The 23,951-nt window shown below is 35.2% G+C and overlaps 1 protein-coding gene across 1 annotated transcript in view; it reads right to left on the reverse strand.

The window, feature by feature from the left end:
• Positions 1 to 3,845: 3,845 nt before the first annotated feature.
• The window catches only part of TM9SF2 (transmembrane 9 superfamily member 2), a 49,271-nt gene continuing 29,165 nt past the window's right edge, over positions 3,846 to 23,951 (reverse strand). The window contains exons 9-17 of the mRNA XM_016203837.2: positions 23,563 to 23,671; positions 19,344 to 19,476; positions 17,680 to 17,799; positions 15,631 to 15,688; positions 14,159 to 14,318; positions 12,599 to 12,750; positions 10,562 to 10,673; positions 7,017 to 7,188; positions 3,846 to 4,532 (exon numbers count right to left, since the gene is read on the reverse strand). Of these exons, the coding sequence (XP_016059323.1) occupies positions 4,465 to 4,532; positions 7,017 to 7,188; positions 10,562 to 10,673; positions 12,599 to 12,750; positions 14,159 to 14,318; positions 15,631 to 15,688; positions 17,680 to 17,799; positions 19,344 to 19,476; positions 23,563 to 23,671 (1,084 nt within the window). The 3' untranslated portion in view covers positions 3,846 to 4,464. The remainder of the gene's footprint in view (positions 4,533 to 7,016; positions 7,189 to 10,561; positions 10,674 to 12,598; positions 12,751 to 14,158; positions 14,319 to 15,630; positions 15,689 to 17,679; positions 17,800 to 19,343; positions 19,477 to 23,562; positions 23,672 to 23,951) is intronic.

The raw sequence follows: 23,951 nt of genomic DNA on the forward strand, positions 1-23,951 counted from the left end.
ATAATCTGAGTAATATTTAAGACAATAATAGGAGAGCTGTCAAACATCAGTATGTAGCTAATTACTATGAGCTGAGAGGATGGAAAGGAATTACTTTGGTCAAAAGCTTTATATTGGGAGGGATCTGCTCATTAGTGGTAAAGCAGGGCTGAAACACACACCATTGAACTCTAAAGCGTGTGTCCCCTTGACATCACCTCTACTTGCGTTTGACACACACACACACTCTCTCTCTCTCTCTCTCTCTCTCTCTCTCTCTCGGCAGAAGGCTTACAAAGATGGGTGTACTCCCTCTAGAATGATTAAGGGTAACCCAAAGATTCATCACGACATTGGTGAAGGTCCAAAGTCACCCGTGGCTCTAGAAAAGCCAGCTTGAAGCTTGGCTTTAGTTGTCACTGGCCTCCTGGGTGTGTTTGTCAGACACCAGACTCCTGGGCCCTCATTCTGCACACGTTGACTGCCCAATTATTTGATAGCTTCATGTGATGGGTCCCGAGAAAGTCAGATGAATGAGAGTCATTTTTGATGACAGCTAGTTTGGACAAGTCCGGTAATAACTGATTCACACACGTAAAACAAATGCCACTGCACTCACATGTTCCAGTCCTTACCATCTGGTTTCTTGATGTCCTGAAAGAAGACTCTACCATCTCAGTTCTGCAGCTTCATCATTTTCTAATTATGTCCCCTCTCCAAGGGGTTGGCAAAGTTTTACGAAGTTACATCATCTGGGACAGAGGAGCAGGAAGTCTGGGAGGTGTCCTCTGAGTCCTGGTGGTGGTGGCCACTGAGAGGACTGTGGCTCAGCAGCAGTATCATGGGATGGGTTTCAAGGCCCCAGCTCCTTCCATCCAGCTCTGAAGCAGAAAACTAGTGTGGCTAACTGTAGCCCTACCACCTTAGTTAACTGCTCTGCATGATACAGTCCCAGTCAACACACTGCAACGTAACTTGTCTGACTGCAGCATTAGCCAGAACAGCCTTATTCACTCTGACCCACCTGTGGTTTTCTTTGCTAATAATAACCAAAAAAATTTAATTTAGGAAGAAAATAAAATTCAAATTCTATGTATACAATGCCATTGATTGCAAGGTATCAATTAAAACTAGCTTTTAAAAAGTGAATGTAATCTATCATTTTTTACTTTATCTATTATATTTTTAACTATTTTCAAAGAAATAACCTATTCATTTATCATGGTCAATACCATTCATGTGGCCCAGACTGCTTTTTTGCTAAAAATACCCAAATGAAAGATAGGACCTTTTGGAGCTTGTGTTTTCTTCTTACAAAAATATGTAATTCATTATTAATGAGAATGCCAAATATATCAGCAGGTCAAAGAATAAAAGGTAAAGAAAATAATTAAATGCAAAAAATGAAGATATGAAGTTCAAACGAGCAGGCTGAAGAAAGCCAGCAGACTTTCAAAAGTTAGAGGAAATGTGCAGAAACAATGATTTTTAGTGCTGCGACTTCAAATCACATTGAAGGACTGAAGAAGAAAACAAATCAGTAGAAGGAAACAGGTTTGGTTCTATCAAGTAAAAACCCTGAGAAAGCAAAGCATTATTTTCTACATACAGATCTCACTGTAGGCATGACGTAGGAGAAAAATACAAATATGAAATACTTCATGACATAAATTTATATATTGATGACACACCAGTATGTCTTGCTATCCATAGGCAGGAGCTAAGGAATTCATTCTGTTAACAGAAATTATTTATTCTGTTCATTAAAAAGCAGGCCTTTATAAAGCCTGTTAATAATTTTAAAAAATCTTTAAAACCTGTAAAGCTTTACAATTTTTAAAGTGTCCTGTGACTTGTGGCATTCCATAATCTTACCTAGTATATGTGAATGCATGAGGAAATTGATAGCACAGGCTTCAGGCATTTTCAAGTCAGCACAAAGGAACCAGACGCCCATTTATGACCACAGAACTTCTGGGCTGCGCTATGCACAAGCTATGTGCTCTTATACGGTATGATAGGCACCGAAAGGTCTGCATTCACTTATTTCCCCCAAATTGTTGCATTGCCTAAACAGCACTCTTCCCAGTCACTCCTTCCAAATAAAGTACTGATTATATATCACAGAACTTAAAGTGCAAATGTTAAATAGCATTGATTACTTTATATATTGACATTATTTAGATTATTAGCTAAGTTAGGGCACTGAAAAAATGACCTAACTAGGTAAATTCTGAAGTGGCGAGGGGAAAAAATTCAGAAAACAAACGACTGTCTTCCACGTTCATGGCACCATGGTAACCAAGATAAGACAGATAAGAGACCATGCCCCAGCAGGCTCGTGATCTTAGTGGAAGGCAGACAGAAACCAGATAAATAACTGCGTTATAAAGTATGAAGGAAGAGATCTTTATCACAAGGGTTTTAAAAAACCTTTCTAAGCTGAGGTTCACTGGTTTTCCGAGTAATTCTGGTCGTATCAGAAGCAGGACTTCTACAGAATCAGCCCTTCATCCTCTGGGTTATTATTCTCCACAATCGTTCAGAGAAGCCCAGTCTCGGTGCTCAGATCATAATGCAGCCCAACTGTTCTTTTCCTGGGGTATATTCAAACTAAGGACAAGGCTCCTGAGATTCTACCAACCACCTCCATGTGCATAACCAGTGTGCTTTTATTCCAGAGAACTTCCTAAATAAACCATGGCAGCTGACTCCTCAAGAAGTCAGGATAAAAGTCATGGAGAGGAGGCCTTTTCCTCTACTCCCTTTCCCACCACTGGTCTTGCCTTTTCAGTCTCCTTCCTCACCTTTCCTTCTAAGTCTTTTCCTTTAATACTTTTCCCCCCAAATGCCTCTTCATTGCTTAAGTGTGAAATATTGTTACTTCAAAGTGTAAGAAAATGAAATTCCAAATTCATTCCACATAAATGAATTTCAATTAATCAGATGTATGTGAGAGTTACTGCTTAACTCTAAGAAAAATTGCTTGTGAATCCAATTAAGACAATGTAATCATAAAGAGGAAGACTTGCTAGTTAGTCATTGCTTATCATAAAAACCAACTTTTTAAAACATCAAAAATACAGCCCTGGCTGGTGTGGCTCAGTTGGTTGGAGTGTTATCCTATATACTGAAAGGTTTCTGGTTCGATTCCTGGTCAGGACATATACCTAGGTTTTGCGTTTGATTCCCAGTCAGGGTGCATACGGAAGGCAGCCAATCGATGTTCGAAGTTTCTCCCCCCCCACTTTCCTCTCTAAAAAAAAAAATCAATGGGCATATCCTCGGATGAGGATTAAAAAAAAAAAAAAACCTCAAAAATGCAGTTGCCCGGCCAGGCGTGGCTCAGCCACTGAACACTGACCTAGGATTCAGGACACTGTGGTTCAAATCCCGGTCAGGGCACATGCCCAGGTTGGGGGATCATTCCTAGTCGGGGGCCTGCAGGAGGCAGCCGATCAATGACGATTCTCATCATTGATGTTTCCATCTCTCTCTCCCTCTCCCTTCCTCTCTGAAATCAATAAAGATATATTAAAAAAAAAAATTTAAAAATGCTATCTTTTGAAAAAACAGGTCAAAGACATAAACTCCTTAATGACAATGTAGTAAGGCCTGTATCAACTATTAGACTTACATCATTTACCTGGCTAGATATGCATGACTAAAATTTCCATTACTGCCCAATGGCAAACATTTTAGATTTGTCACAAAGCCCAGAACACTGGAATTTCATTTAGATCAAAACTCAGAAAGTGTTACACTAACAAAAATCAGTAAAATCTGATAAAATCATATAACTCATTTAAAAACGCCATTATTTATAGATTCCCTTTGGAACATACAGCAGGTAATAATGCAATGAAGACGTTTTTACAATATTTATTAAGATAACAAATTTATAAATTGAAAGACTCAGAGGCACATAGTTGGAAAGGCCAATACCATGGGAATAATGAAGTCAGCACAGAAAGAAGGTATGAACAATCACAGCCAGTACAGGATTTTGTTTAAAAGCCACATCCCCAAATAACACATCATACGAATCATCCTTCAAAATTACCATGATAAAAAATTATTTCCTTCAAAGAAAAATAATTCTTTCCACCTACCGAGCCTAGAAAATCCTATTTACAATGAACTGTATGGCATTTCATCCATGTTAATACAGCCTCCTCTATTACTGCCATTAGAAGTATTGAAAATTTTATAGCTATTGTATTTACAAATGCACATAATATTTAAATTTGCTCTTCATTGAGAACAACTGAATATATACTTAATCAAATCACAATACAAATGTTTTAGTGTTGAAAACACATTTTGTGGGAACAAGTGTACAGGGAGAGGTGTATTTAGAATTATGTTGTTTCTGAAGGATTACTAGGCCAATAAGTCTGATAAAACTCAAGGTAGTCACAAAACAGATCTTTGTTGATGAAGAATTTAATTTATTTCTGTTTTAACTGGACACACTGGACTTCTTCAGTCAACTTTCACCACACTGTAAATTTTGGTAACAAACCAAAAGCATGCAAAGAAGCCAATTGTTCCTATAAAAGAAAAAAACAAAAATAAATCCTTTTTCAAAGGAAGCTTCATAATTTACACACAAATACAGACTTAAACTACTACCTTCCAGGAATATATCATAGATCCATGAGCTGTTTCGAAAAATATACAACCACCTCAAATCAAATTTCTTATAGAAATTGACAGAAGGAACTTTTTATACTATAAGGTTACCTAAGCTTTCTATAATACATTTTTCTGATTATGTGCAAAAGACCAAAATTAAAAGATGAAAAGCATGACAACTTTCCTTTCCTATGTAAGAATATTTTCTTATCATAAAATGGAAAGATGCTATCAAAATGAATTCAAGGTATGATATGAATAACTTAAATAGAGATCAGATTCATAGAATAATTAAATGGGGATATTTTCTTAGTTATTGGGAATTATTGGTTTTCAAAGAACTATAATAAAGTAACTCAAGAAGTTTTTACAGTGTTAAAAGTTGATATAATTAGATAATAACAAAGATGCATCCCCACTGAAAATGAGAGGTGGCGTGGTTCCAGAGGATGGAGCAGCTCTGTCACGAGCTGCGTATAACATCTTTGGACTAGTCCACTGAAATTTACAAGCCCACTTCTTTAACTTATTAAACAGAGATAATTTTATATGCCCTAACTGCCTCCATAGACTGTCATGCAGAGTAAATGAGATGACTGATGAAAAAATATATGCCTTGATTTAGAGGTATCTTCATCAATCTAGATTCCAAAAAATTTGAACGCTAGATGGGTGACAAAAATGAGGCTCTGAGGCATTGTCTAATGGCCCTGTGGCTGGTAAGTAGGACCAGAACTCAAATTCCCTTTTTTTGACTTCAAGTGTAGTACTCCTTTAAACTATACCATGCTTAGATTTACTAACCATAGAGACTCTGTTTTACAAAAGGGTATATATACTAAACTATAAAACTGCCTAACACTTTAAAAACCTGAGGCATACCATTTTTTCCAGGGTTACCCCTGAGAAACAGTCAAAAGGCAGGAGTGCAAAAAGAATACAGAAAGGGACATACATACTCCTTGTGTAAGTTTTATATTTAAAGTCCCAATGGTTTTCACCATTGTTTTAAATGTAATATAAAAAAAAATGTTAAAGGAGATTTTCTAAGTCAAGTGGGACATTACCGTGGGAAGTTATACATGTTACTATACTCATTCTTACATCACGCATGCACCGAGAACCTACCATGAACAGTCACTGTTTGGGAGGGTAAACAAAGGGTCATTACTAAGCTTAACTTAGGAAGAGGTTGGGGTTAATTTCAGAAAAGCAATGATGAAAACAAATATATTTAAACAACCTTATGCTGAGCAAGAGCTTCAAGATAACAAAAGAAGGTATGTTAAGATGAGAAAAAAACATTTCATCACCATACTGACAACCCTATAAAAAGTTTATTTTGTTCTTAACAAATACTTTTAGTATTTTATTTTTTTTCTTAATATGGAATAGATATAATGTCCATACCAAAAGTGGTATCTTTCCTTAAGTGACTGAATATTATTTTGTTTTATAAAACAGACTGACTTAGATAAGGGTTTGGAGTCCTGAACTAACTATGGGCATACTCCACTTTAGCAAACACCAACCCCATTATGTCTGACCAATGACCTGGAATACAGAATTGATGTAAATGCCTGAAGCTTGTCATATACAGATATAGCAACAGGGGCACTTCAAAAACCTACTTAGTTCTCTTAAATGTTAACAGATGAGTAAAAAATAGACCATTTCTAATTTTTAAAAAGTTTTTTTCTTTTGGGCTCCTATATTACCTTATATAGCATGCAACACAACCTTAGATAAAATTTTAGATGTACATTTTTTGTGACAAAGAAAGATCCCCTCAATTTTCTTGTTCAGTCATTCCATACATGTTTATCAAGTACCCATGGGGCTCTGAGATAACTTTTATCCAGATGGACAGAGAAAAAATACATATATAAATACCAATATAATATACACCATATCCCATTAGGTACTTGAATTTTAAAGTGGAGATATAAACTTGTAGTTTAAAACTTCAAGAATAAGGAATGTCCTATGATTATCTTTTCTTCTTATCATTTATTCTCAATCTCATCTTGACTTCACTTCCCCAATTTCTATTTTACTCCTAAACTTAGGTAGCTAGAGATTTTTACCCTATTTTTGAAAATAAAGATTGTATCATTAAGAGGTTAATGGGAAAACCTTGAGAGGTACTGGTCCAGGGTCCTGTACTTTTAGCACAACAATGACCCTGTTGGGTCTTCTTCCCGTCGGTTCTGCTTTCTCCCCATGGCTTACTGACATTCCCCACAGGGGGAAGACCAGGCCATGCTTAGCTGCACTGAGGACTAAAGAAGGGAGTGCGGAGTAGAAGCCTTCATGGGTTTTATAAGGAAATATTTATAAATAATTTGAGTAATTGGTCTAAAAATGTATTAGTTAAAAATAATCATTTAAATTCTTACCTGTAAAAAGAAAGAAGATCAAAACCATTATCATGGTATAACCAAAGTACAGAATTGTACTTGCCGTTCCCGTGATTTGCAGTTTTGAAAAGAAGTAGTGTATTGCATATATTAAGAAATAAACTGCAGTAAAGCCACTAGTCAGGAACGAACGCCACTGCCAATGATAATCCTAGGTAGAAAAGAAAAAATTAACAAACAAGAATTACTTGCCAATTAATAGATAACATGTGGAAGAATAAAGTTACAAATCAAACACGGCTAAGTGAAATAGCTCCCAAAACCTAACTTTTGCTATTGGTTCCAATCATTTTCCCACCTCACTAACAGGGCTAAGAAGCATTCCTTATCTTTGGTGGGGTTACTTCAATATCAGCTAAAAACATATGGAAAAATCTTAAACAGTTTATGAATAATGAAACATTAAACTATATTTTAAAATGTATGCTTCCCAAAGAAAAGCAATACACTTTTTACTTAGATGTTTACTTACTTACAAAGCTTACTTACATTTACATACTTCAAAATTAATATTACTCATATTATAGTCTAGTCAACTATATTAGGAAGAAGCTTAGTTTATTAAGGCCTGTTTGAAATCCATTTTTAGTTATTATTAACATAATTTAAACAAGGTAAGTTTTTACAATTATTTATTTATTTATTTATTTATTTATTTATTTATTTATTTAATCAGTACTCACACAAGGATATGTTTATTGATTTTCTGAAGAGAGGAAGGGAGAGAGACAGAGAGAGAGTGAAGGAAACATCGACGTGAGAAACACTGATCAGTTGCCCTGCAATCTAGGTATGTGTCCTGACCAGAAATCGAACCTGAAACCTTTTGCTGTGCAGGATGATGTTCCAACCAACTGAGCAACTCAGCCAGGGCTAAAACAGTTCTTTTACGTAAAGCGGCTTATAGCTTAGCAGATCTTGTAAAAGAAGTACTTCACTATCTTTCCTACCCTTTTGAATACGTGAAAAACAAATATATTTTAACAGTATATCAAGATTTAAAAATCCAAAAGAATCCACACACAAAAACTACCATAGCTAATAAACAAATTCAGCAGTGTTACAGGATATAAAATTAACATGAAAATCAGATGTGTTTTTATACACCAGCAATGAACAATCCAAAAAATAAAAATTTATAAAAAACATTTACAACAGCATCCAAAAGAATAAAATACGTAGGAATAAATTTAACTAAGGAGGTGAAAGACTTGTACACTAAAACCTACAAAACATCGCTAAAAGAAATTAAGGAAGATTTAAATAAATGGAAAGACACCCCATGTTTATGGACTGGGAGACTTAATATTATTAAGATGGCCATTCTTGCCAATGTGATCTACAGATTCAATGTAATCCCTATCAAAATTCCAATAACCTTTCTTTTTGCAGAAATGGAAAAGCCAATCCTCAAATTCACATGAAATTGCAAGGGGCCCTGAATAGCCAAAATAATCTTCAAAAAGAATAACAAAGTTGGAGGACTTATCTTCCTGATTTGAAAAGTTACTACAAAGCTATCGTAACCAAAACAGTGTGGTACTGGCACAAGGATAGCATATACACCACTGGAATAAAACTGAGAATTCAGAAATAAACCCAAACGTCTATGGTCAATGGATTTTCAACAAGCTTGCCAAGATCATTCAATGAGGAAAGAATAGTCTCTTCCACAAAGAGTGCTGGGAAAACAGGTTATTCACAGGCAAAAGAATGAAGTCAGACCCCTAACACCATATATAAAATTTAACTAAAAATGGGTCAATAACCTAAATATATGAGCTAAAATTATACACTTAGAAGAAAACATAAAGGTAACTCTTCATGACCTTAGATTTAGCAACAAATTCTTGGATATAGCAACAAAAGAAAAAATAGATAAAATCAGATTTCATCAAAATTAAAAACTTTCATGTAAAGGATATTACCAAGAAAGTGAAAAGACAACTGTATAGAATGGGAGAAATATCTGCAAACCATGTATCTGATAAAAGTCTAGTATTTAGAATATATAAAGAACTCTTACAAATCAACAAAAAGATAAACAACCCAACTTATAAAACAACCCAATTTATAAACGGGCAGACAAAAGGAACAGACATTTCTGCAAATAAGACACAGAGATGGTCAACAAACATAAGAAAAGATGCTGAATATCATCAGTCACCAGGGAAATGAAAAACCACAATGAGATACTACTTCACATATACTTCGACAGCTATTATTAAAAAAAAACAAACAAAACAAAAAATAACAGTGTTTGGCAAGGATGTGGAGAAATTGGAACCCTTGTGTGCTGTTGGTAGGAATGTAAAATGGTGCAGCCACTGTGGAAAACAGTTTGGTGGTTCCTCAAAAAGTTAAAGAATTACCACATGACTCAGCAATTTTACCTCTACATATATACTCTCAAAATTGGAAATAGGTACTCAAATATTTGTACATGAAATTTCATAGCAGTACTATTCACAATAGCCAGAAGGTGGAAACAAACCTAATGTCCATCAACAGATGTACAAATTGGGGTATATCTATACAATGAAATATTATTCAGCTATAAAAAGAAATGAAGTACTAATACATGTTACAATGTGCTGAACCTTGAAAACAGTCTGCTAAGTGAAAGAAGTCAAACCCAAAAGATTACACGTCTTATGTGAAATATCCAGAATAGGTAAATCTGTAGATACAGAGGCAGACTGGTGGTTGCAGGGTCTAAGGGGCAGAGGGGAATGGGAATTAACTGCCTAACGGTTAATGGAATTTTGTTTAGGGGGGTGATGAAAATATTTTGAAACTAGATGGAGGTGGTGGTTACACAACAGTGTAAATGTATAAGTGCCGATGAAATGTTCACTTTACATAACTTACTAAATGATCATTCGAATAAATCTCATACCCATCTGACACCATACACAGTTATTAGAATATTATTGACTATATTCCCTATGCTGTACTTTACATCCCCATGACTATTGTTAACCTCTATTTTTTATAAAAGCATCTCAAGTTTAACAAAGTTAGATTTTATCTCCTGTATAGAAAATAACTATAAAAGAATGATTTAACACAACCTAAATCTTTAGACATCAACTCTAACCTATTACATAAGGATACCATCATTTTGCCATGTTGCCACCAATATCACTCATTACATTCTAATATTTTGATACATTTTTTCACTTAAAATCAGTTTTTCTCCTCTAAAATTTCAGTCTAGAAGTATGTTACAAAAAGAATACTAATTGAGTCAGACATTTAAAAGCTGAAAAATAGGAATTTAGCATGACCTGCTACTCTTAGGAAATTAACATTTTAAAGTTAAGCTCAAAGTAAACACTATTACTGAACTGGGACACAATCTTAATTTAATCCTAAAAAGAGATACATTTAACTTCGAAATACAGGTTAATTTCTATCTTAATAACATGTATCTACAAAATTACTTCAAGTAGTTTCAGTCTTATGCCAAAATTATAAATACTGTGTACAAATTAATATAGGTGAATATTGCTAATACATACCTCGGCACATAAGTGGAAATAGCAAAGAAGTATAGTTGCTTCAGAACATGTAATAACCAAAATGATGAACACCAGAAACAGGAAGCCAAACATGTAATACATCTGGTGAGACCTATGATCAAACATGTCAAAATGAAACTATATTTTCTCTCTGACACAGTAAATGACACAATGTTTTCATTTTCTTGAACTGAAAATGTTTGCTCTTTCTCCCAACTAATTAAGACATACCTTTTTTTAATTTGGTAAAATATTTTTTAAAAATAGGTTTTTATTGATTTTACAGAGAGAGGAAAGGGGAAGGGGAGAGAGAGAGAGAAGCATCGATGTGAGAGCATAACATCAATCAGCTGCCTCCCACATGCACCCCGACTGGAGGTGTAACTGCAACCTGGGCATGTGCCCTTACTGGGAACCGAACCACCGACCTTTTGGTGCATAGGACAACACTCAACCAACTGAGCCACACTAGCCAGGGTTACCTTTTTTTAAAACAATTTTTGATTTTAGAGAGAGAGAAGCATCGATTAGTTGTTCACTTATTTATGTATTCTTGTATGTGCTCTGATGGGGGGTTGAACCTGCAAACCTTGGCATATCGGGACTATGCTCTAACCAACTGAGTTACCCTGCCAGGGCCTTCTCCCAACTAATCAAAGAAGACAAATTCTCATAGGTTTAGACAGTGAGGGGGTGAGGATGGGGCAGGGGAAGAAGGATATGGCAATGTCAAGGACTGTGCCTTCCTGCTCAGGTAGAACCTGAAACTCTTATTTATTCAAATATGCTTAGTCTACTTTTCTACTGGTGAGTCTGACAAATTTGATAAAAAAATTAATGGAAAGGCAAAGCCAAACTAAGAAATGGTCACATTTAGAATACATAGTGTCTTAACACATATGATAAAATCAGTAGAATTTCGAAAATGTGTAACGATCAGAAGGAAAGATGTTCTAATTACTAAAAAGCTCAAATTTAGTTCTCATTTTATGCTACCTTAAACCTTGATACTTTCTGTAACATAGGTCAATATGATCATATAACTATCATAATATACTGCAACATACACACCTAAGAGAGTGGCTCAAAGTTACACTATGAGTGTTACCTGTTTTTTTAAAAAAGTCAAAAGTGGAATAGTTGTACTTACTGTAAATTAAGAGGATTTATTTATAAATTTACATTTTTACATGCAAAAGGATTTACAACGAATCACATAGCTTAAACTATGGAATATGTGTTTTGTTTTTCCTTTTTCTCTTTTTTTTTCTTTTTCTTTTTCTACATAAAACCACTATGAGTTTTTCCATACAAACAAGAAATCAGAGAATGAAAGACTCTTGGGGTAAGAAAGGACATTAAAAGGTTAGCTAGCTCAACCCTTCTTCCAGTGCTTGCTTGAAACCTCTCTATCAGGAGCTCAGAGCATCTCCTCTGAAGCAGTACAGATTACTTGTTAAGAACATAGGTTTGGAGACTTGGATTAATTTTTTTGTCACGTGGTAACCATGTGACAGAAATTACTTTGCTTCCAAAGCTTCATTTTCATCTCTGTAAAATGTGGATAATAACCACCTCATAAAGATCTGAGAATTAAGTTAGAGTAAGAATTAATAAGCCTCAATTAATAATAGCTGTTTCATCCGGCTAGTATGGCTCAGTGGTCGACACATGAACTACTAGGTCAGTGGTTCAATTCCCGGTCAGGGCACATGCTGGGCTGCGGGCTCGATCCCCAGGAAGGGCGTGCAGGGGGCAGCCGATTGGTGTTTCTTTCTCATCAGTGTTTCTATCTCTCTATCCCTCTCCCTTCCTCTCTAAAATCAATAAAAACATATATTTTTTAAAAAGCCGTTATCACTATTATTTTTTTCCCACATGAAAAAAATAAAATATCCTTTGAGCTCTAAAGATTTCTGATTATTGAGGAATGGTCTATATTTTTAAGATATAAATAGTAATCCACATAAACAAACCCAGAAAGCTAGTACTACATATAACGGTAATGGGAATAAGAGGACTTAGTCCTTAGCTTACCAAATACTATTCAGAATGAAGAAAAGCTGTATAAAGATGCACCCAAAGGGCAAAATCCCTCCCATGATAATACCAGGCAATGGCTTTGTGTAGAAGGACTGCTCAGGAATCTGACGTGGAATCTGATTGGTTCGAACTGGGTGTTCAATGGCCTTCAGTAAAGAAAGAATGAAAAAAAGAATTCATAATTACTTATCTATTTTAAAAATTATTCTCTGTACTAGATTGTCTGATTTTTCTCGGCTTCCATGCTGACACTAACGGCAATACAGTCCATTTAAGTTATCAAACAGAAATCTATATTTATAAGCAGCAAGCCAGACATTATCAGATACAACGTGCAGTCTGTCTACCGGAACGAGCCACCAGTTTCCGGCAGCCAGCCACTGACTAATGGCTTCACAGAAAGTATGAAATGTACAGGAGATAACATAGTATTTGGAAAATAATAGTTAATAAAAAAAGAGAGTTAGGTTTTTCCTTTTAAATATATACTCACTGTAAGAAATCAGCTGGTTCTGAAATTATAGTCAATGTATTTTTATTTGGAGCTGGGCAATGTCATCTTTGCTAAAATTGCTCAATTTTACAAAGATTTAAGAGGATGAAGAATACAATCAATGGCTATATGACCATAAGGTATGGATGATGTTCTCAATTGTTCTCTCTTTCATACCATACTACATGATAGAATAAAAATAACTAGAAACTAAAGTACCTAAACATAGTTACATGGGGGGGGGAAGGGCATGTATGTGGAAATTCATTTTCTTGCAAAAAAGCTCAAAACATACTTCTAAAGTTTTTGTGATACATAAAAATTTAAACCTTGTCAGTCTCATTGAGTTTATACTTCCATGACTAGATTATTTTACATGTAGATATGTGTGTATATGTGCATAGAACCATTATACATATTTCTTCAATTTTTGTATTTTTAGAATTTTAAGTACTTATTTAATCTATGTAATTTTATAAAATTCAAACTGTGACAGTTTACTATTTATGCTACATAGATTTTAAATCATAAATTAAACAAAATGCCAAAGAATTGAAAATCTTGTAGTAGGTGCAGTAGAGACTAAGGAGCAATAATAGTTTCTTCCAAAGTGTTCCAAGTCGCCTCACAACTTCACTTTCTAATCCATACACTCGGTTTACTTAGTTAAGTAATGCAGATTAGAAACACTTATTGCTAAGGAAGAAACGCACATAGATTAAAATCAAAAGTAGTAAAATAATTTATTTTAATGTCAAAAATTCAAAGTTTTAATTAGTTTAAATTAGCTTTTCATTTCCTATTAATCTGTATTAGTTTCTATTTACTTTAAAACTTTGAATTTTAAGTTTATATCTGTAATCTCTCTACCACTCTTAAGTATGTACGACTTTTTTTTTTTTTTAAATAATGACTGCAATCAAACCTCAAAGTCATCAATTTTCTGTGAAATCCAGATCCCACAGGACAAGTTTATATCTTTTACACATGTCTTTTAAGGTGGCATATGCTAGTTTCCACAGTTGAAATTCATTTGATTAAGTTAACATCCATAAACTTACATTTTTTTTAAAACCAAAGTATGCACCAATAAACGTTAGAGGCACAGATATGCAGAACCAAAGGGCCAAAATGGCAACCAGTGTTCCAAAAGGAATAGCTGCTGAAGATCCTTCTCCCCAAAGAATCAGATTCATTATAAAGAAGTCAGCAAACACAATCCTGAAAGACAAAATAGGCTTTTAGGTAAAACTTGAGTTAGAAGCAAAATGAAATAGTAGCAATCATATGTAATATTATAATTTCTGTGTTATATACAAAGAAAGTAGAATTACTGAGTCATGGAGTATCTGAATTTAAAATTTCAATAGAAATTGCCAAATTGCGCACACACTTTCTCTCTCTGGTTATTGTATGTAACTCTTTCATTTCTGGCTAGCAAATGAAACAGTTCTGGCTTCTAGTCTTAACCTTTGGCACGCTTTATTCCTGCTGCCTGTTCAGAGGCTAGTTCTTGCCCACCAGATGGGCAGGATTTGAGGAGTTGGGAAGAAAGTGGGTTCTATTTCTAGGGTTACATGTACATCAGACACTTGATATCAGAAGCTATCCTCCAAGGAGACACTGTTGTTTTGTCTTTTTTATGTGGTGGTTTCTAAAATTTTTCAAAAATTTTTGGTATATGCCTGACCGGGTGTGGCTTAGCGGTTGTGCATCGACCTAGGATCCAGGCGATCGGGGTTCAATTCCTGGTCAGGGCACATGCCTGGGTTGCGGGCTCGATCAATGACTCTCTCATCATTGATGTTTCTGTCTCTCTCTCCCCCTCTCCTTTCCTCTCTCTGAAATCAATAAAGATATATTTAAAAAAAAAAAATTTTTTTTGGTATATGTTACTCTACTTAATTGAATAAACTAAAAAGCAGCAGTGCTTTCGATAAATATCTGAAAATGTATTCCTGACTGACTTATCTCAGCTGAGGACTTCTTTCTATGATCATGTCCAAAGCTTTAAAACACAGCATACACAACAACATACCAGACTAACTTCTACAGACTAAGACAGACAGACTTTTTAAAACGGAACATAAGCCCGGCCGGGCGTGGCTCAGCGGTTGAGCGTTGACCTAGGATCCAGGCAATCAGGGTTTGATTCCCGGTCAGGGCACATGCCCAGGTTGTGGGCTTGATCAATGACTCTCTCATCATTGATGTTTCTATCTCTCTCTCTCCCTCTCCTTTCCTCTCTCTGAAATCAATAAAGATATATTAAAAATAATAATAATAAAAAAAAAATAAATAAATAAAAAGGAACATAAAAATTTCTATACCTAGAGGTGCTTTTTCCAGATAAAACATGTAGTAGTCATTCTGCAAATGTTTATTAAATATTCATTTTACCCCTTTTAAAAAATTCAATTCATTTTCTTGAGTACATAGTTTAGAGATAGGAAAGATTAAAGACTTAAGGGATTAAAAATTTGTGAACTACAATGACTATGTTAAGAAAGTTATTATGGAAAAATTCACTTACCCAGGACAAAGAAATGATGTCAATAAAACGTTTGTTTTCCACTTCTCACCTCCAAAGGCTGTAGAAGAAAACAAAAATGGCATCACATAAAGACTTTTCTTCAAAGCAATACTCCAAGTCTGGTTTTAAACAAACTGTCAAATAGTCCTTTGTGCCTATTCATAGAAAATGACACTAGCAAATGAAATTCTATTCCTTAACCAAGTGAACCTAATCAGAGATGGATATCACAGGACTGCCCTGGGTAAGTCCTGCTCTAACAATTTTTGCTTCAGCATAAAATAAGTCTAGTACCAGTCATCCATACTAGTTTTTCCTTTCTATTCTTTTTTCAACTTCAAAACAAAACAAATCCTAACTTCTAGGCCAGTTTCAGTAGTGGGACTGGGTAGAGAAAGGGCACACTGGAGATTCTTGTTTATTTTGAGGTCTCAGAATTTGTTATAAAAACAAGAACCCTAAAACCTGACATGCAACACAGTTAAATTTCCATAGCAAGCCAGAACCTTAAGGATTCCTCTAGCATTGTAGTTTCTGGTAGGATAAGGGTGGAGGATGGAAGATCAATGTGCCAGATCAGGTGATTAAGAAGAGTAGAAGGGTTATGACCACTTGACAGAACAAATTTGCTTACATTTTACTTCCTCTGCTCCTTCCCTCTCCATTTTTTCCCCCACTTAAATTTAAAAACTCAAGTACAGAGTAACAAATGACAGTACTCCTCTGCTCCCAGTTTAAAAGTTGGAGAAACTGGCTGAGATCTAAGAACAAGTCTGATTGTTTAAAAAAGTGTTAACATAGTTAATAAGCAAATATCACTTGCCCTAAAAGAATATGACAATTATATATATGATCTGAAGTAAGAGCACCATTGATAGAGAGACTATTGTGAAATTATTAATTTTGGGTTTAATACAATTCCAATAAAAATTCAAAGAATATTTTTTGAAACATTAGAAATGATTCTATATAATGAAGTATTTTGTGACTGGGGCCATGTAATAGCACCTCTCAGAATGTTCTACCTGATTAATATGCAACTTAATCTGTAACTGGGAGGTCTTGTCTAGGGCCATACCACCCTGAACGCGCCCGATCTCATCTGTAACTGGGAGGTCTTAAGAATGAAGAGGAGTTAAAGAGGGATTTGTCTGGGATAAGGGAGTATGGAATGGAACCTCATGCAGAGGAACAGCATGTGGGGAAAGGTTCTTAGGCAGGTGTAAAGGACCACTACCTGGTTGAAGGCCTGAAAGAAAGTCAGCATAGCTGAAACAGTAAGAAAGGGGCAGCTTATGTGCAGGCAGGGGTCAAACTATATCTCACACGTATTAAAATACATATGACCACCCTAATTCTATGTCCTTTAGTAAAGAATGAAAGAAAAAAAACTTGGCAAAATTCACAGAAATTAAACACACTTAAATACACATACATATAGGACTTCACATACTCAGGAGAAAATTATACCTGGCAAAGTCTAACTAATCTTTCTACTCGGGGCTGAGCATAGCCAATCACATGTTAAGGCCTCCTATATAAACCTTACTATTTTAGCTCAAGCCTTGTTCATATCAATCCTAGTTCTGTCCCATCTCCCTGGCACTTTAATTCACAGATTACCTACCGGACCATCTCAATGGATTTCAGATTCCTAAATCAGGCAAACTCTGGCAGTCACTGACCCTGGCAAATATTACTTGTTTTAGTGAATAAATCAGTGATACCCATTTGTAGACTTTCATTAGTCTACATTTCCATGAATGTAGCAAATCTAAGTTGTTCAGGTGAACTTGCTAAAGCAAAATTAAAAGAAGAAAAAAGATGGGATGGTGGATAAGCACCTAAGTTTGCTTATCACTGTATAAGCATTTTTGAACATAAATCTAGGGATAGTCATCCACTTCACAAGCTTCTTTTAAATAAGGTTACATACCTGTAATACATATTGTTTAAAGCGCATCAACAATCAGACATCAAGACTCAGACACAATGATATAGCAGATTAGATTCTTGATCTGACACCCAGTCAGGGTGGCTTTTACTTACACTTATAGAATCTGGCAGCAACATAGCCTGCAGGAGTGCCCAACAGCACCCATAGGACCACAGCGCAAGTCATCAGTGCTCCTCTGTTAGCAGGTGACAAAAATCCCAGGCAAGCAAAAACTAAAAGAAAAGTAATATAAAATTACAAATTGTATTAACGTTTCCTTCGCTGTGAAGTGATATAAGGCCCCATTTTTTGGCCCTGGCTGGGTGGCTCAGTTAGTTAGAGCATCATCAGATATGCCAAGGTTGCAGGTTCAATCCCATCAGGGTACATACAAGAATCAACCAAAGAATGTATAAATAAGCGGAACAACAAATTGATGTCTCTCTCTTTCTCAATCTAAAATCAATCAATAATTTTTTTTTAAAAAAAGATCCTTTTAGAAATAATAAACTCAACACAACTTCATCAAAGTATACTATCTTACCATGTAGCCACACTGAATCTTAGTAACATTTAAGGTACTGCATTAATAGATCACATATAAGGCAAGCTCCACTTTGGAAGTTTCTTGTCAGGGTATGTAAGACCCCACCTTTCCTGTTATCAGAGGAGGGTGATTGAATGCTCATGAGTACTTTCAATTCTTTTAAGATTCAAATAAAGCTTTTAAAATTAACATCAATAAAAATATTCAAATATTCTCACTTTTGTTCCTTTTAAAAGGTACTCTGGGGTAAAAAAAAACCCTTGTAACATGCAAATATAAGAGACAAGACAGAATCTAATCAAATAATAAAATAGGGAATGAATAAATTATAAAAATTTGGAATTTTACTTACAGAAAATGATTTTAGTATTAAATATTTAATATGCATCAAACATAAGAACACATGTTCACTAAAAAATTAAAAGGTCAATGGTTTCTGAATTGTTCCAGTAATAGTAATTTGTTACCATTAGCAAGCATCAAGAAGGAAACATAAGAAAAATAAATGCAAATTTAGAAAATTATATTCATAAACATTTTTTTCTCTTAAAATTAGGAAAACTGGAAGACCATGGAAATAATGTATCCCCAGAGAGTAGTATCAGAACCACTCCTGTAACTGGTAAATACCTCTAAATGAAGTCTATTTAAAAAAAAAAAAAAGAATTGTTCTAATTGACAACAATTTAAGTAAAATTCCTGAAGATTTTCAGGTGGTGCAGGAGGAAACCCTACCCACCCCATCCCTGTAGGAAGATCTTTCCTGAACACTGCTAGAGAAAGAAAGCAGTTTTGCTTTCTAAAATCCTTCTAAAATGAGAAAGGATTCAAAAACATTTCTGCCCTACTCACTCTTATTGCCTCTCTCACTGAAGCCAAGAATGTCTTGAAATCTAATTATACTGCTTCCAGTGGGGTGGGACAGTGAACCTGCGTTGACCCTGCTCCCAGGCCACTGAGACTCAGACCCAGATGGTGTTTCAGGACCTAGTCATCTCCAGCTCCAGTGCTGCTATGACAAAGGTTGGTCTCTGTGCAGCTGAAGAGATGTGCAGAGTCAGCTTTTGGGCACAGCTAATCCTATGCCAAGTCACGTACACCCAAAACAGATCTGAATGCCAAAAGGACTCTTAGAGACAAGCTAGCCTAGCTACCTCACTCAGAAAACCTGGTTCTCAATCAATTATTTAGAAAAAAGTATTTTTTACTTGATTTGCACTTAGCACTTACACAGAGTCACAAATGTCATAATTAAAATCTGCGCTCCTGATCCTAGAAAGACTGACAGCAGCATCCCCTTTCTTGGAGGACGGAATATATCGCCATGAACTAGTTTCCAGCCAAACTCTTCCTGGGCATCCTCCTAAAAAGGGAATGAAATTGTTTGTCATGTGCTATCACCAAGAAAACTAGGCAGTTTATTCACTGTTGAATACATTGATATAGAAACATTAAAAAAAAACTTACAAATGTTAGTATTTCAGTTTTGAAGTATAAAGCTTGACTCATAGAGCTTTACAGTTTCCTAAACTGTTTGTAAAGGAATGCTGTGTGTTAAGGTCTATAAATACTAAAGTTATAGAGAAATTTAAAAAAGAAATGCAAAGATCATGTGATAGCTACCTAGTTCTAGTCTAAGCTTTATGATCCAACTGAATGTCTTTTTTTTTTTTTTTAAATATATTTTTATTGATTTCACAGAGAGGAAAGGAGAGGGGGGGAGAGAGAGAGAAACATCAATGATGAGAGGGTCATTGATTGGCTGCAGCCCACAATTCGGGCATGTGCCCTGACCAGGAATTGAACCCTGATCGCCTGGATCATAGGTCAATGCTCAACCGCTGAGCCACGCTCAGCTGGGCTGAATGTCTTAATTTTCAATCACACTCTACCCTTTTCAACCTACATTCATTAATCTCCAAATAAGTTAGATCTCACACCTACTTTGCTGGAACAAAAACACCTAAACATACACTGAGAATTAGACTCTACCTCATCACTTATGAGGAATGTATAAATTGACGTCGTATTAAAAGTACAAAGGCTCTGCCTTAGCTAGTGTTGCTCAGTGGTTAGAGTGTCGATCCATGCACAGGAGGGTCAAGGGCAGGTACCTGGGTTGCAGGATGGATCCCTGGCCCCTGCTGGGGTGTATATGAGAGACAACCAATTGATCTCTCTCTCACATCGATATTTCTCTCTCTCTCTCCCTCCTCTCCCCCCCCTTCCACTCCCTCTAAAAATCAATGGACAAAATATCCTCGGGTGAGGATTAATTAAAAAAAAATTTAAGTACCAGGGCTCTAAGTGTATTAAGTAAAATTATATTTGAGATTGGCTTCAAAATAATTGAGGTGGGGGAAGTAGGTGGGATTCTACAGATAAAACAAAACTGAACATGAGTTGGTAAATGTTGGACCAGGGTGATGGGTATACTAATCTTGTTGAATGTCTGTGTTAAAAGTATGGGGGGGAAATTATATGCACCCCTTCTTTTAGGTGAGGCAATGCATTAGATAGACAAGGAACCATTTCTGATTACTTTTTTACTGAACAAGTATACTAAAACATTCAAAGGATGTAAGTGAAAACTAAGTTTCCACTAACAAGACAGGTCCCCTTTCTTGGAGCAAATAAATGTGACTGGTTTCTCATTATCCTGGCGGAAATATTCTACCAATAAATAAGCAAATGCATGAATACCATAAGATATATTTCATATCTTATCTTTTTAGTCTAATAACATCATGGAGATGCTTCCACATTTGTACACAGAGTTGCCTCATTCTTTTTGATGAATGAGGCAACAGAGCATTCAACCGTGTGTGTATTCCGTAATTGAAATCTTCTATTATGAACAGCACATCCTCTTTTTAAGATAAAAAAAATAATAACAACAGTAAAATCCTTTGCATCCAGATTAGTTTCTAGGAATGAAATTGTTGGGTCAAACTATATACTAAACTAATATTGCCAAACTGCCTTCCATAAGTTATACCAATTTACATTCTCACAAACTGCATCAAAGCGCTCATGTCTTCAATCCCTCAACACATTCTCGTATCAAATACTTTAATTTCTGCCACTGTACCAGGGGAACAATCTTACACTGCACTTTTAATTTGCATTTCTCTTATAATGAATAACTATGTTGTATCTTTTTATTTGTTTCAGAACCATTTGTATTTCTTTTTAATGGACTCTTCATGTCCCTTGCCCAGTTTCTTACTGGATTTGTTTTCTTAACGATTTTAGGATTTATTGAGGAATTAAACAATTTGTGTTTGTAGCAGGTGTTAAAATATTTTCCCAGCCTGTCCGGGCATGGCTCAGCGGTTGAGCGTCGACCTAGGATCCAGGCGATCGGGGTTCGATTCCTGGTCAGGGCACATGCCCGGGTTGTGGGCTCAATCCCCACTCGGGGCATGTAGGAGGCAGCCGATCAATGACTCTCTCATCATTGATGTTTCTATCTCTCTCCCTCTCCCTTTCCCTTCCTCTCTGAAACCAATAAAGATATATTTAAAAAAAAAATTTTTTTCCCATTTAACATTTATCTTTTTACTTAATGGTATTTTACTATTCAGATTTTTAAATGTAGCAATCATTTATTTTATGGCTTCTGGCTCTGTCACACTTATAAAATTCTATCCTTATCCAAGATTTTAGCTAACTTCACGTGTTCTACTATTTCATAGTTTCACATTTTCATCTAAATCATTAATTCTTTCAGTATAAGAAATAGAGTTGTTCTCTACCTTATTGTTTTCCCAGATAGCCATTCATTTTATCCAATACTATGTATCCAATCTGTTTTCTAAAATATACTTTTGATAATCTCCCATTCTAGACTCATTATTATTATATACAGAAAATGTTTTCTTGGAATTTTTTTGGTTCACCAATCCTTCTAAATCTCTCTTTAGGATTGTTTTTTATTTTCTGCTAAAGTATTTCTATAGAAATTCCTTCATTGGAGGTCTGTTTGTGGTCAACTGTTTTATTAATCTGAAAAAAAGTACATCATCTTTATTTTTGAAAAGTAACTTCTCTGGATACATGATTCTATGTAAGTAGTTAATTTCTCTCACAAATTTAAAGATATTATTCTTTGAACTTCTATTGCTAATTTGTTTATCCTTTGCACACGCTCAGTCTTTTTTTCCTGTGGCTGATTTTTGTTGATGTAGGTGTGGATTTCTTTTTTTTATTTATTCTGCTTGGGATACATTGTTTCCTTTATCTATGGATTTTTATCTTTCATCTGCTCTGGAAAACTCCTAGCTACTATTTCTTTTTCACATATTTTATACTCTGTAACTAACAGTTCTAATATCTGAAATCTTGGGGGGGGTGTGTGTCTAAATCTGTTGTTTATTGTAAATTTTTGTGAATTTCTGCTTACAGACGATATTTTGTTGATCTTAAATTGTGGTAATCCTGCAGCTAAATTTGGGAAACTTCCCTTCATAGAATTTCTACTTGAATCTGTCAAGAATCAGAAGGCACTTACAAAGCTAGAATCATTTTGCTCCCCTTCGAGAGGCTAGGATTAATGTAGGAGGAGACTGAGGTTCAGCTCCCTCACTAGTGACCTAAGATTTAGTGTTCTAAATGGTTCAAGACTTGATACAAGCATCGACAAAAAGGAGAACTTCAACCTCCTATGCTTGTGTTGCTTCCTACTCTGGCCTCAGCTCACTTTTTTGGGGTGGGGGGGTAGTGTAACAGAGTGGGGAAGAGAAAATAATAAAAATTTGAGTTTTTTTGTATTTATGATAAGTCTCTGTGGTTCTTGTGGAAATTTTGTTAAAGAGCTGCTACGAATGAAAAGCTATAAAATTTATAACATTATGCAACTTAAAATGTCTGAGAATAAATGAGGTTGGGACATTATATTACTCTGAATATATCAAAAGGTTGAAATAATAAATATTTGGTTAAAATTAATTTTTAATTAATTTTTTACAAAAGTAAAACTTGCTTGGGAGTGATTCCATTCCACTTTGCTGTTTCACACACTGGGTGTATTCTGGGAATGGAGACTCTGACAGAGCTGACAGTACATAAATGAAAAAGAAGACAGAGCTAGAGCTGTGCACCTACACCCATTCTGCACCACCTACTGACAGATGAGGCTGCGAACAGTTCAGTTCCGAATGCTGTGGTGACTGACTTTCCAGAGAATACCAATTCTTTACGATCATTTCTTATTTGAAAATGTGAATTCAGGATAACTTTTGAGAAGAATGTTTTAAAAGCACATTCTGTCAAAAGCTATTATTGAAACCCTCTCCATATTAGGGGAACCATTTTGCAAAGTACATGACTGTTGAATCACTATCCTGTACACCTGAAACTAATACAAAATAATACTGAATATAAACAGAAAAGAAAGTACAAAGACAATGCATGGAAGACCAAAGAACGGTTCAAATATTTCACTCACCGTAGAATCCATTTGGTTGTATCTGGCAATATCTTTATGCAGTGTCCGCAGCATAATCATAGCGACCATTCCAGACAAGAAGAGGACAATGACCAGGGAATTCATAATGCTGTAGAAATACGCACGTCAGGGTTAATCTGTAGCTTAATATTTGGAACAGTGAAACTCTTTTTTAATTATTTACTAGTAATATTAAAACAAGATTTTTCTTGTTTTAATTTGTTGAATTTTAGGTAAAAATTTTATTTTATTTTAGGTAAATACAAATTTTACCTAAAACTTAACAAATTCAACGAGCTGTGTTCTGCTATGTATCCTTCTAGAGGATATATAACTTTATACAATTACAATATAGTTTTGTGTTCTGCTGAGAACTAGAGTTATTTTCG

This window comes from Miniopterus natalensis, chromosome 2 (genome assembly GCF_054644295.1).
Source record: "Miniopterus natalensis isolate mMinNat1 chromosome 2, mMinNat1.hap1, whole genome shotgun sequence".
Taxonomy (NCBI): Eukaryota; Metazoa; Chordata; class Mammalia; order Chiroptera; family Miniopteridae; genus Miniopterus; species Miniopterus natalensis.